Genomic DNA, 13,877 nt, shown 5'->3' with positions numbered 1-13,877 from the left:
AAAAAAAAATGTAACTATAAAACATTAAATATTCCACATAGAAAAAAAGTTATGCAGAGTCAAAATACAAATGACCTACTGTGAGAAAATACCTTCACACACAGCAGGCAAAGAACAAATATCTTTCTTATATAAGAAAAAAAAGATAAACTCAATAGAGTAAACAAGACAAGGATATATATTGGTGGTGGTTGTTAAGTGCCATCGAGTCAGTTCCAACTCATAGTGAACCTGTGAAGGGTTTCCAAGGGGCAACTGGTGAGTTTGAATCACTGACCTTGAGGTTGAAACTAACCTTGCAGTTCAGTGCATTATCCTGCAGCACCACACCAGTACCCTACACGTTAGTTGTTGTTGTGATGTGCTGTTGAGTTGGTTCTGACCCACAGCGACCCTGTACAGGGTTTCCAAGGCTGTAAATCTTTACGGGAGCAGAAAGCCTCATCTTTTCCCCTTGGAGCAGCTGGTAGTTTCGAACTGCTGACCTTAAGATTCACAGCCCAATTTGTAACCATTACGCTACCAGAGCTCCACATATTAGTAGTTTACATAAAATTTAAGGGACCAGTAAATAGTTTAAAGACATACTCAGTCCCATTCATGATTTTAAAAATTAAAACAATGAGGTATCCATTTTCTACCTATGAAACTATCGAACACTAAATGTTATTACTACCCACAATTTTTGATAGGAGAAAACAAGCTTCACACACAGTGCTGGTGGCAGCACAAATTAGAATAACTTTTGTTAGAAGAAAATTTATCAATGTCTCTAAAAAATAGGGATGGCGCAGGACTGGAGAATGTTTCATTCTGTTATATACAGGAGGTCACCATGCATAGGAACCAACTCGATGGCACCTAACAACAACTAGCAACAGAAAAATTTAGAGAACATATATTCTACGATCCAGCAGTTCTACTGGCATAAATCTATCCTATAGATATATAGAGAGAGTTACAGAGATACAGGAGGAAGTTTGAACAAGTTCATGGGAAAATTCCACTATTTTTTAATACCTTCTCCAAGAACTCTTTGAAGTCCCTTTGTATATACAAAAATCTTTATTACTGCATTGTTGTTGTTAAGTACCACTGAGTCTGTTCCGACCCACAGTGACCCTGTACAGACAGGGTTTCCAAGGAGCAGCTAATGGGTTTGAACTGTTAATATTGCAGTTCAAATTGACCTTGCAGTTCAGTGCATTATCCTAAAGCACCACTCTAGGACTCAGATTGCAACATTAAGTATACCAAAAGCACTAACAACAAAGACAGCATCTTCCACGTCCACCAGTGAGACTATTAATACATCACTGACACCATTCCTCAGAACACCACCTGGCTTTCCTAAAGTGAGTGCAGCAGATCCATGTATATGACATGGAAAGGCCTCTAAAATATACTAACAAGTCAAAGTACCAAAAAGCCAACTAGTATACATCAGATGACCCCACCTGTGTAACAGTAGCTATAGATACAGACAGACACATTCATATACTGATACATGCCTAAAAATCACCAGGAGGGTATACAAGAAGCAGTTTACAGCAAATGTCTCTAATAAGCATCAACAGCAATAGGTGAAGATATGTCCTTTTCATTTTATCCATATTTGTTGTTGTTTTTTTAAATAAAAAAGTAACATATGCATAAGATACATTTAAAAGGAAGGAGGAGGAAACCTGCCCTTCCATTGCACATATAAAATACCTCTGAAAATTCAAGAGAACTACCATCTGGGAAAACAAAGGAGTCCAGAAGGAAAAAAGCTTTAGAAGTAGATCTCTACCTATGGTTACTCAAAATTTAGCTTTAGGGCAAGTCAGAAAGGGCATTACATGTGACCCAGAAAATGGACAGATTTAAAATAAGCAAACAAAAAACCAACAACAAAAAGAACAATATACTGTCATATTGTTTGCTGTTGAGTAGTTTCCAGCTCATGGCAATCTTGTATAGGGTTTCCAAGAAGTGGCTAGTGGGTTTGAACTACTGACCATGCAGTTAGTAGCACAGCACTTATGCTAATGTGCCACACCAGGGCTCCATACTGCAATATACCATGAAGAATTCATTTCAGGTTGCATTCAGATACATAATAAGAGGGCTAACTAAGCATGACATTTCATATAGCACTGAGCAAGAAAATTGGTAAGTATAACGTATGAAATCATTAGCAAGTGAGTTCTACCAGATGTCGAATACAGAAAGAGACAGCAATTGGATAGCGAACAGGTAGTCCCTGAGTTACAAATAAGTTATGGTTCTTATTTAGCCTTATTTTAGTGCAAGAAAAGGCTCGAAGTGCTTTCAATGATTTAAAAGCTACACATGCAGCAAGTCACAGTGATTGTGAAGAATTTGTTATCTAGTAGGGAGCATGATGGCTCTGTAGGATAAGCACTGGACTGTGAACCACAAGGTCAGAAGTTCAAGCCCACCAGCTGCTCCATGGGAGAAAGATGAGGTTTTCTGCTCCAGCAAAGCTTTTACAGCCTTGGAAACCTTATATAGGATCACTATGAGTGGAAGGCATTAACAACAGCGGGGACTGCTTCAAATGTTTCAAAGTGAGGGCAAATTTACAGTAACACTGAAGGGCAGGTGGCCGTCAGACTTTCATAATGGGGGTCTGACTGTGAACTAAAAGTGAGCTGATGGTATCAAAAATATAACCCTTTGAACCTTAACAAGTCTTCACTACCTTGGTTACATTTATTTTGCAATGACTTCTTCTGTTTTGTTGTTGTTGTTGTTGTTGTTAGGTGCCATTGAGTTCAGTACCAACCCACAGCGACCTTATGCACAGCAGAGAGAAACACTGCCCAATCCTGGACCAACCTCACTACTGTTGCCACGCTTGAGTCCATCGATGCTGCCATTTGGCCAATCCATCTCGCTGGGGGGTATGGGTGGGGTGGGGTCTTCCTCTTTTACTCTGACCCTCCACCTTACCAAACATATTCCTTCTGTTTTAATGATAGGAAATATTGCAAAATAATCCATGATAATACCTACTTCCAATTCCCACACATCTAACATGTCATACCCAATCTCAAGGAAAAAAATAATTCATACTTGGATGCCAAATTACTGGAGAACATTTTTACACTTAAATGCAGGAGCTCCTTGCAGAGTACAGAATCAATTTGGGGTCTAGGATCTATTTAAGGTCTATTGACAACAACGAGTCTTCATGAACTGTAAATCTGACTAATCTTCCTCCAAAATAAAACCATCCACTCGAAGCTTCTCCACAAAGCAGTTAACAGCTGTCTAACTTGACATCATGGAAAGTCATAGAAGTGTCTTTCCTGGATCAGTTTCCAGAAAACTCTCTGCTTGCCTCTGCATTTTATCTACAAGAGAATCCAACCACTTTTCCTGGCTTTAAATTTGTATGTAGCAGGTTAATGAAATCCATGATAGGACATAATTTATAAGGTAATCAGGTAAAAACATTTTCCCGTCAAAGAAACAGATCACTGGCAGGAATGGGAACCATACCAAGTATTCCAATACCTCCTTGCTTCCCTGCTGTTACTTACCTTAGAATTCATTTCCATGTGGAATTTGGCACAAGCGCGAAGCTGAGTCACCCAATACTGCTTCTCTTTTCCATCAGCAGCTAAAACAGAGAAAGCAATGCTTACAGAGGTTGTTTCCAAATATTTCCAGTGTATTTCAACACCCAACTAACGGACTAGAGGGCCCAGGGAGTGAAGGGTTGCAGGAGAAAGCCAGGAAAAGTAAATGCAGATTGTAATAAACTCAAACAGCCTATACTTAAACCAAAAAACAAGCTACATTAAATCTCAGCAGAAAATTCCCTCTTCAATACTTGAATACTAAAAATGTATTTGGAAATGTCTGTTTTAAGAATGATTTTACCTTTTTTTAAAAAACAAACAAAAAAGCTGCCCTGGAAAAAACAGAGTTTCTTTGCTAAACAGGCAGCAGGGAAGGGCAAATATGATTATTTTTTAATGCATCTACCTCGGGTGGCTAATCTGAGTATCAAAGTACATTTCGTCAGTGTTTTTTGTTATCTGCCAGAGTTGTACTTTGGAGTTACTATCTACAAAATAAGTGTTCAGTTGAATTACCATTTTAATATGTGTTTTCAAGGATTCATATCATTAATTGGACAGCACAAAATGCCAAGTTCTGCCTCAGAGATCTTCAACTTGACCCCAAAGAGACTTCAAAATTCAAGTCAACCACACAGTCGTATTGTTCCATCTATGATCCCATGTCTCAACAGACATCAAAACTCTTTTCTTAAACTATCATACTCACAAAACACATTTTAAACAAAACCTAAATCATTGATACAGCTGTTAACTACAGAAATGTTGACTTACTCCAAAAACAAAACCCCAGTGACTCCTATAAATAATAGTTTACAAAAATGAGCCAAAGTGTTATTGGTAAATAAAACTCAACTACATCTTGAACCCTCAGGTAAAGAAATATAGAGCTAAAAATAGGAAATTCTTTGACTGAGTTTATTTGAGGACCTGAAGATGGTCCTTCCCACCCTGGTGTGTCTATCAGGAGGCCTACTGTCCGTGGCACAAAAACAGTAATAAGACGACGAAATGAACTCAACCTCCAAAGACGGGCAAAGGAATTTGCAGGAACAAGACTTTACTTCTTGGGAAATTTAAACAATGGCTAATTTGTGGTGGTAAACTGTTGCTAAATGCTAAGTCAGCTCTGACTCATAGAGACCCTGTATAAAATTTCTAAGGTGGTAAATCTTTGTGTGAGCAAAAAACCTCAACTTTCGCCCACGGAGTGTCTGGTGGGCTTGAACCACAGACCGTGCAGTTCACAGTCCTGTGCTTATTGTACATAGATAGCCACCACACTCCCAATTTGTGGTAGCTGTTGCTGTCAAGTGCCACTGAGTGAGTTCCAACTCATAGCAACCCTATATAGGGTTTTGGAGAAGCAGCTGGTAAGTTTGAACTGCTTATCCTACAGTGCCACACATACCAGGCAGTACGATCCAACAGCTCAGAATCAAAAATGTTCACAAAAGCTGTATTTCCCATGACATCACATCCCAATGGACCCCCACACTAGGAATCCACATAGGCCAGAATCCTTGGTTTTTATCATGGAAGTGATAAAACCAATGCCCAGCTTCTTGTCAGATGGGCTAAGGACTCTTTTTTCAAATACAGAAATCTATCCTGCATTTTTGTTGTACTTGATAAATGTAAGCTAAATTAAGTCCCTATGGTAATTTTATACAATTTTTTAAAGACTTGTTTTTTGTTGTTTGTTGTTGTTAAGTGACAGAGTCAGTTCTGACTCCTGGCAACCCTGTATTGGGTTTGAACTATCAATCTTGTGATTAGAAGTTCTATTCTTATCCTACAGTGCCACACCAGGACTCCTTAAGATGCTTACAACTAACTATTAAGCAAAACTTGATTTGTATTCTGCCTAGTGCTTTAAAACCGTACAGTATTATAACAAAAAATACACACGTCTACATAGAAACAACCCATAACCTGTCATCTAAAAAAAACACCTATTTGCATGTGTTCTTCCTGTTTGTGTTAAACTAAGTTTATTTGATTCATATTATATTTCTATTTCTCATTTGTAAGTTGTATATTTCCACTGTGTTTCCAAGAATGGGAATATAGGTAGTCTCCAACTTACAATGTATTCAAGTTTGGACAAACTTCCTGTATACAATAAAATTTTAATATCTGCTATTAAAATTATCCTTTTAAAAAAACCCTGTGGTTTAATCTTTCAGATAATAATAACTCAAAGGCAAAATGCTACTGCTGTTGTTAACCGCCGTCGAGTTGGTTCTGACCCCTAGTGACCCTATATATTGTTTCTGAAGAGCCGCTGGTGAGCTTGAACCACCAACATTGCAGTCCAAATCGACCTTGCAGTTCAGTGCATTAACCCACAATGCCACAGCAGGATTCCAAAGGCAAAATAAGATAGTTCAATTCATAAGCAAAAACAATAATAATTGTCAAGTTAGTTGTGTTTTTCTTTTATATGAGCCTGTGTCATTTTATAAACCATAGCAAAGTTAAAAAAAAAAAAGAAAAGAAAAAAGTGCCATTAAGTTTTTCACCTGCTATTGTTTCTGCTCTAACAATTTATTAAGCAATAAACAGTAAAGCGAAGCCCCACACCACATAAATCTAGCTGGAAAGTGCCCTGCATGAATCTCAAAAGAGAACATGAATCTTAGCATGCTTTTCCCAAACCCGAAAAACTTCCTTCTTCAACTATATGCATTTTTATTTCATAAGCTTTTGGGGTATGTTTATAGATTCTAAAATATGACTTGTATACAGATAATTTTTTTTTTTTTTTTAATTTAGTGTGTTCCATCTCTTGGGTAGTGATGCTTGGTACTACACTACAGTGACAACTAGTCTGAGATGAGGAATCTCAGCCTTCAGTCTGGCTTGCAGAGACTGCCTATCATGGGCAGTTCCCTGGTTGTCAGAGAGAGATAATGTGGGCCTTTTTTTTAAAATCATGCTTTAGCTTTACTCAAGCAGAGAAAGACATTATATGAGAAGGCAGAATGATGAAGCACCCCAATGCCTTCCTGAGACCTTAACACGTAATATTGAGTATGCAAGTGTGTGTGCATTTGGACTTATTTGGTCATTTTATTATTAGAAGAAAACTAACAGAACCATCCTGGCAGCATGGCCTAACAATCCAATTCAATGGCTACCATCAAATCTGGCATTTGTAAAAACTTGCATGGTGGATCTACCCTTAGGGAGATCTACCATTTGGCATCAAATTAATGCCAACTCATGGCAACCCCATGTGTATCAAAGTATAAACTATGTACCATAGAGTTTTCAATGGCAGATTTTTTAAGAAGATTGCCAGCCCTGTCTTCCAAGGCATCTGTGGGTGGACTTGAACTGCCAATCTTTTGGTTAGCAGTCAAGCATTTGTACCACCCAGGGACTCCTGTTATAGCTAAATGTAGGTCCCTCAAGAGTCATCTTCACTGGTGAGGATGATGAACACACCTGTTTCAAGAAACAAAGAGAATGGGAGAAAATATACAAAGGAAAATTAACTCCACATCAGTCTGCCTCAACAGGTTGGAATACTATAATGGATTGAATGAAACCTAAGTGAAAGCAATTCTAGAGAACATGGGAGCCCTATAATCAAAGATGGTGCTAGCAGACTTTGAGAGAAGGACAATAACCCTTAAAAGTTCCTCTTGGCCTCACAACAAATCCCCAAAGGGCACTACAGTGAAGATTCATACTATAAAGTCAAGGAAAACATACACTGAGCTAATATAAACAGTACTCAAATGTTCTAAGGTTCAGCTGGTTTTTAAATACTTAACTTTTTCTTTGTCCTTAATTCTTCAGTTAATCAGGACAAGCAACTCCTAATGTCAGTTTTATCTCCCCACCCAGAGGTAAGTGAGGTGGGTGTCTGTCTGTCACACAGTCCTCAACCACAACAAATTACTGAAAGTGGTTACCATCCCAACCCTGGCTATCATCATGGTAGCTATGAATGTAGCCCCTGAGGGCAGTCTGCAAAGTTACCAGGGGAAGACCATACCTCTCAGTTTATACATCTCTCCATTAGCAGAGTACACGACCAGCATGTGAGGAGCTTCGTCACTCAGGGACACAATGGCTCCAGCTAATGATAGGGCTCCCCTCGGCTTCTGGTGTTTGCTTTGCTCATTCACAAAATACTGCAGGATGCCAGCCTCAAAATCCAGCACAAAGTACCTGTAAAGAAAAACTACAGTATGTCATTTTTCTCTCCCAGCCTATTCCCCATCCCAAAGCAAAAAACAATGCAGGATCAGGCTTCAAATCCAAGGAGCAGGAAATCAAAAGCCCCTCCCACATGCCCAAAGGAAGTCGATTCATAAGCAGGGAAAAAACACTTGATTTTAAAATGAGAATGGTGTTTGTAAAGGGCCACTGCAAGCTCTGGTTGGTCCACTCAAGATTTGATGCAATGCCCACCACTCTCCCAGTGCCCACAATGCCACTTAAAACCTTAGGATGTCAAAAGGATGGCAGGTACATTTCAACACAGCTTCTTGTCACATACTCCATGACTGTAGAGGAACATCTGAAATTCACTAGCCCTCTAATGGAGGTCATTTTACACCCTGGTAGCACAGGTACCTAAGGCGTTCTGGTATCATAGTGGTTACGAGTCGGGCTGCCAACCTCAAGGTCAGCAGTTTGAAACTACCAGCGGTTCTGTGGGAGAGAGAATAGGCATTCTGCTCCCGTAAAGCCTCAGAAAACCTGTTCAGAGTCACTATGAGTCGGAACCGACTCCATGGTACTTACCAACAACACCCAACAAGCACAGGTACCTAGAGGAGGCTGAACACCTGACCCAGTTTCAGAGGCTCCAATCAGCTCTCAGCTCCCAGGGCACCATTGTATCAAAATACTAGTAGTGTTTGTGCAACCACCTGGGCACGCTCCATTGAGTTCTTAATTGTTCAGGACAAAGAGGCAAGAATTCCCTCTGTGCTCTGGAAGGGTGAGATTCCACTGAATTCTGCCTACATCCAGGTAAAATAAGAGAACTTCAGGCCACCTAAATCTTCCAACAAATCTGTCTTCAAATATCTGGTCTGTTTACCTTCTCAATTTATCAACTGGTAAGTAGTGAACACAACTTCCCTTTCTCTACCAGGATGAAAACATCAGCCAAGACCTCAATTCTTCCTGAGGCAGAAGACTCAACACAGCCCCTGCCAAGTTTCCAGCCTTCTCACTTTCTGTTCCAACCACAATGTCCTCATATTCCTCCTCCACTCTTACCTCATTAGCAATATGCCTTTCACCACAAGGACCTCCGCATATGCCACTGCCCTGTCTGAAGCAGCCATTCAAAGTGTGGTCCACTAATTATTACCAGTCAGTCCATTACAGCCTTTTGAAACTTTTCCTGCATCGTGGCTTTTCACCAACATCCAACAACATGGTTAGAGGAGTTTTCTCATTTAATAGCTCAGATGTCAAACCCAAGTGCATATCCAAGCTGCATACTGTTCACAAATCAACCACAGTGCAATTAGAAATAAAAGTGACCTTCACCAAGGACTAATTGAAAATTACTTGCTCAGAATGCTATTCCTTCTGTCTAAAATACTGCTCCCTCCTTTCCTTTAGTTTACTTCTTCTCAACCTTCAGAAACAGTTTAAGTATCACCTCCTACAGAAATTCTCATGGCAAATCATCCTCCTGCCATCTTTTAGAGCACCTTGAAGTCCTTCGTGGTACCAATCCCAGCGGGAGAGCACACATTTGTATGATCACCCGATTCAATGTCGATTTTTCCACGAGACACTGTGTTCCTCAGAGAACAAACTGTTTCACCCCACTGCTATATCCCTGTCCCTGCGGTGCCCTGCACACTACCTGACACTCACTGCTAATCAGTTCACATTTTTTAACTGGATAAAGGAAAACAAAAAGTCCACAGTTCCAAATTTATGCAGCGAGTTGCCTGGGCCACTACATTAGTGAATTCACAGAGGCATTGTAAACTATTTTGCGTTTTTGAGGAACACAAAGCAACACTTAACACCCATCAGAAATCGTCCATACTAACAACAAAGGTAGTCCTCACTGTTTCAACATTAAATTGGGCTATGTTACTTTCAATGGGATTATGTGTGCGAAGCTGGGCTTTCAGCAGTTGCTGTAATAAACAGCAAATATCAGTGTGAACCAAAGACAAGAGGGTGTCCAATCTGATTCCAAGGTCTGAGAAGTACCACAGTGCCCACATGTGTATATGTTCCATTAACAATCGCGGTGTTTTTTTTTAATGTTTTATTGTGAATTATGTGATAGTTTACATGGGAGAACATTAACTTTACATTCATCTGTTCATGTATCATTTCTCTTTTCATTGCCATGGTTACAATCCCCTCCATGCATCATCAAACAACCAAAGGGTATACCCTACAAGCCTGCCCCCCAGTCATCAGGACACAGCCCCTCTCCCTCTCTGTGTCTAAACTCCCCAACTGCTCCATCTCTCACGTCATTGTCTCTGCCTCCATCTCTGGTGTCACTGTTTCTCTGGGTAGAGTCCTGCACTCCACTCTTCTCCCTTGATGGTCCCAAGGACCTCCACACCTGGACTGCAATGTCAACCACTCCCCTCCTTTTGCTACAAAATGCCCACCTTTACATTTCCAAACCTCACAAATAACTGCATTTTTAAAAACACTTTCTTCCAATTTGTATATTTTTTTTCAAATGGTTACTGAGTTATTAGTACATAAATACTTATGACATTTTTTTGGAGCTCATAAATAAAGCTATTTGATATTTCTTTTAGCCCAGTAACACCACAAACCAAGAAAATTTGGGAGCCTCCAATCTAATCCATTCTCCTAACGACCTAGTAAGTAGGTAGATATAAAATTAGTTGCATTCATGTCGACTCATGGAGACCCATGTATACCAGAGTAGAACTGTCCTCCACTGGGTTTTCAATGGGTGATTTTTTGCAAGTAGATTACCAGGCCTTTGTTCTAAGAAGCCTCTCTGGACGGACTCAAACATCCAACCTTTTGGTTAGCAGCCGAGCATATTAACTGTCTACCAAGTAACTCCATAGACAGACGATACCATCCGTATTTTACTGATTATCCAAAGACTCAGATGAATCCTGCCTAGGGGGATGCCTCTCAGTATTATGAAGTCTAAGCCCAGTTCATGTGTGTCTAAAGTCCAAGCTAGTCCATCCTAGCAATCTCCAACTCTCCTCTGATTCCAACTCAAGTCTTCGAGTAAGGAGGATGTATTACTTTCTCCTTGACATCTGTCCAGTTCCTGTATGTGTACTTGTCCAAACCTTCCTGCTGGAGCAAAGTCTCACAGTGCCCACACGTTAATAAAGCTGAAAGCTCCTTTGCCAAATAGCAATCCCATCCTACACGGTAAGGCACAACCATCTCATTAGCATATGACTATCCAGTCTTCAATCCTCCAAAACGCCAATTCCTGCATGAAAACTTCAACTTTAATTATGTTCACCATTGCAGATGGTCCGCCCAGTACTATTTTGGCCAAGTTTCTCCTTCTCTTATCTCAAGTCACTATGGCAAAGATACTTCTGGTTCTCATGATTAAACAACAACAACAAAAAAGCCACATAGTTGACTCTTAACTCATCACAACCCCATGTGTGTTACAACCTGACTCCACAAGGTTTTCAATGACTAGCTGATCACCAGGCCTGTATTCTGAGGTGACTCTGCATAGACTTGAATTGTTAACATGTTACCCATTTGCACCACTCAGGTACTTCTGACTGGCATAGATAAATTAAGACACAAAAATATGTCATACACCAGAGTATGGTCCCTGCTTCAGTCTTATCAATATCATCTAGGAGAGGTTGTTACAAGTATGAATTCTTGGGACCTACCCAAGATCTTTTTTTGTTGTTGGCTGCCATTGAGTCGATTCTGACCCATAGCGACCCTGTATAGGGTTTCCGAGGAGTAGGTGGTAAGCTTGAACTGCCAACCTTGTAGTTCAAAGGAATCCTGGTGTGGCACTGTGGGTTAATGCATCAGACTGCAAGGCCATTTGAACTGCAAGGTCAGCGGTTCAAGCTCACCAGCTGCTCCTCAGAAATCCTATATAGGGTTGCTATGGGTCGGAATCGACTCGGCGGCACTTACCAACAACAACAAATTTAAGATCTACTGAATGAGAGATCCTGGAGAAAGGACCCAAGAAACCCAGTTCTAGCAAGTCCTTTAGGGTCTGGCCATTTGGCTGAGCCTAGTCCTGATGTGGCGCTGTGGGTTATGCACTAGACTGCAAGGTCATTTGAACTGCAAGACTGGCAGTTCAAGTTTACCAGCCACTCCTCGGAAACCCTATTACATTACGGGGTCTCTATGAGTCAGAATGATAAGACAGCACTTAACAACAACAAACAGAATGTAAACAGATGTAATGCACTCTCTCATATGAGCTTACATGCACGTGCACACACACACACAGACACACCAGCCAAAACAGATTAGAATGTAGATAATCTGCAGGGAAATTAGAGAACTGAAAGTGCCATAGACTGCCAAAAGAACCAATAGATCTGTTTTGGAAGAAGTGCAGCCAGAGTGCTCCTTGGAGGCCAGGATGGCTAAGCTTCGTCTCTCATACTTTGGACTTATTGTCTGGAGGAAACAATCGTTGGAGAAGGATGTCATGCTGGGTAAGGTGGAGGGTCAGAGAAAAAGAGTAAGACTCCTAATGAGATGGATTGGCCAGGTGGCATCATTGATGGACTCAAGTGTGGCAGCAGTAGTGAGGTTGGCCCAGGATCGGACATTGTTTCGTTCTGCTGTGCATGGGGTCGCTATGAGTCGGTTCCGACTCAATGGCACCTGACAAATAATGGAAATGGCAAAGATACGATAGGGTCTGAAGGACCCTGCCCCAAGTGGCAGCTGCAATGCCATTTTTTCTGGTCTTCAGAAAACTTACGTCTTTATTACACTAAGAAAACCCCACACACACAGTAGTTTCAGGAAAATCTCCATAACCCCACCCATTGGAATCTCGCCAGAACTGTACCCAGGATCACACCACCTTAAATACCCCAGTCTGTAAGAAACACGCGGCCTCTTGGTCTCTTTTGGTGACTTAGAGTACCCCCTCCCAGCTTTACTCTCAATAAGCCTGCCTGCTGGTGAAGCCAAGTCTCTCTCCTCAGCTCTTTCTTATTTCTTACAGGGTCCCTGTACAAGAGTCACCTGCCAAGGCATACTCATATCAGACTGCTCAGAAATCAGAAAATAACTAAAAGTGAAATCAATTAGAGTACCTAGCCTTACCCTGACTAATTAAGCGGAGGGGAAAAAAAAATCTATTTTCATATGCTTCTACTCAAAATATGCTCCTACCTCTGAAGTAGGAGAAACACTAAATTCAACAAAAGAATAAGGATAATTTCTCACATGCCAGTGGTGGAATTATTTAAATGCTTACGCTGCTTTCTCTTTAGACATATTTCCAGCTTGACCTGTATTTAATGTCACTGCACTGCAGCTGTGCAAACACTGTTCCTGGCAAGTCAGAGCATCAATAGCAATAGTTCTCACAAGTGCAGGGTGCCCTCCCATACAGCAGTGGAGTTGCTGTGCCTCACATACATCTGTAGGCCATTGTTTTCACAAGGGGGTAGAAGAAGAGTAGGGCAGGGACATCTGAATTGGCTTCAAAGAAAGGGCGTAAGCAAATGGTCCACAACCTCAATTTCTCCATCCATTGGATGTGGTTGACAAAGAGCTTAAACACCTTTGCCCTTACTGCTTCTACCAACTTAGCAACTGGGAACCTGTAGGCTCATCCTTTCTCCCAGAGGCAGCTTCGTAAATGGCATCCTGTTCAAACAAGTAAACTAAAGATTTGCAAAGAATGCTCTCCAGAAGCAGGTACAAAGAGATTCAATGAGTGCTGTTATATTTTTCAGGAAGGGAGACAGAACAACCAATTGATGTCACATTATGTGGGATACGGGGACACATTAATGATTTTTTTCCCACATTACCTATTTCAAATTGACGTCTTAATTCTAACCTCCTGCCTCAGATGAGAGAAGGGAGGTAAAAAAATGTTTCCATTGCTTTCTAAAATAGTTTAAATGCAAATTCACAGGTCTAAATCATGTGTATTAAGGAAGGTCATCAATAATTTGCTCCTTTTCTAAAATCAGTTAAAGTCCTATCATATGTGGAATGGGGGTGATAGGAGAATGTGTGATTAAAAGCTGCCATCAGACCAGTGTTTTTTCAGGGTAACCTTTGGAGGCTTAGTCAGCTTGT

At 40.7% G+C, this 13,877-nt stretch overlaps 1 protein-coding gene across 2 annotated transcripts in view; it reads right to left on the bottom strand.

Annotated features, from left to right (window-relative positions):
- Positions 1–13,877, bottom strand: part of OSBPL10 (oxysterol binding protein-like 10) — a 528,798-nt gene that overhangs the window by 335,423 nt on the left and 179,498 nt on the right. For both annotated transcript variants that reach the window (XM_006851591.1, XM_006851592.1), the window contains exons 2-3: positions 7,603–7,778; positions 3,552–3,631 (exon numbers count right to left, since the gene is read on the bottom strand). In XM_006851591.1, the coding sequence (XP_006851653.1) occupies positions 3,552–3,631; positions 7,603–7,778 (256 nt within the window). The remainder of the gene's footprint in view (positions 1–3,551; positions 3,632–7,602; positions 7,779–13,877) is intronic.

Source organism: Chrysochloris asiatica, unplaced genomic scaffold, assembly GCF_000296735.1.
Source record: "Chrysochloris asiatica unplaced genomic scaffold, ChrAsi1.0 scaffold00030, whole genome shotgun sequence".
In the NCBI taxonomy this organism is placed as follows: domain Eukaryota; kingdom Metazoa; phylum Chordata; class Mammalia; order Afrosoricida; family Chrysochloridae; genus Chrysochloris; species Chrysochloris asiatica.
The sequence above is the reverse complement of the archived record's forward strand: the minus strand, read 5'-3'. Positions and strand labels throughout refer to the sequence as shown.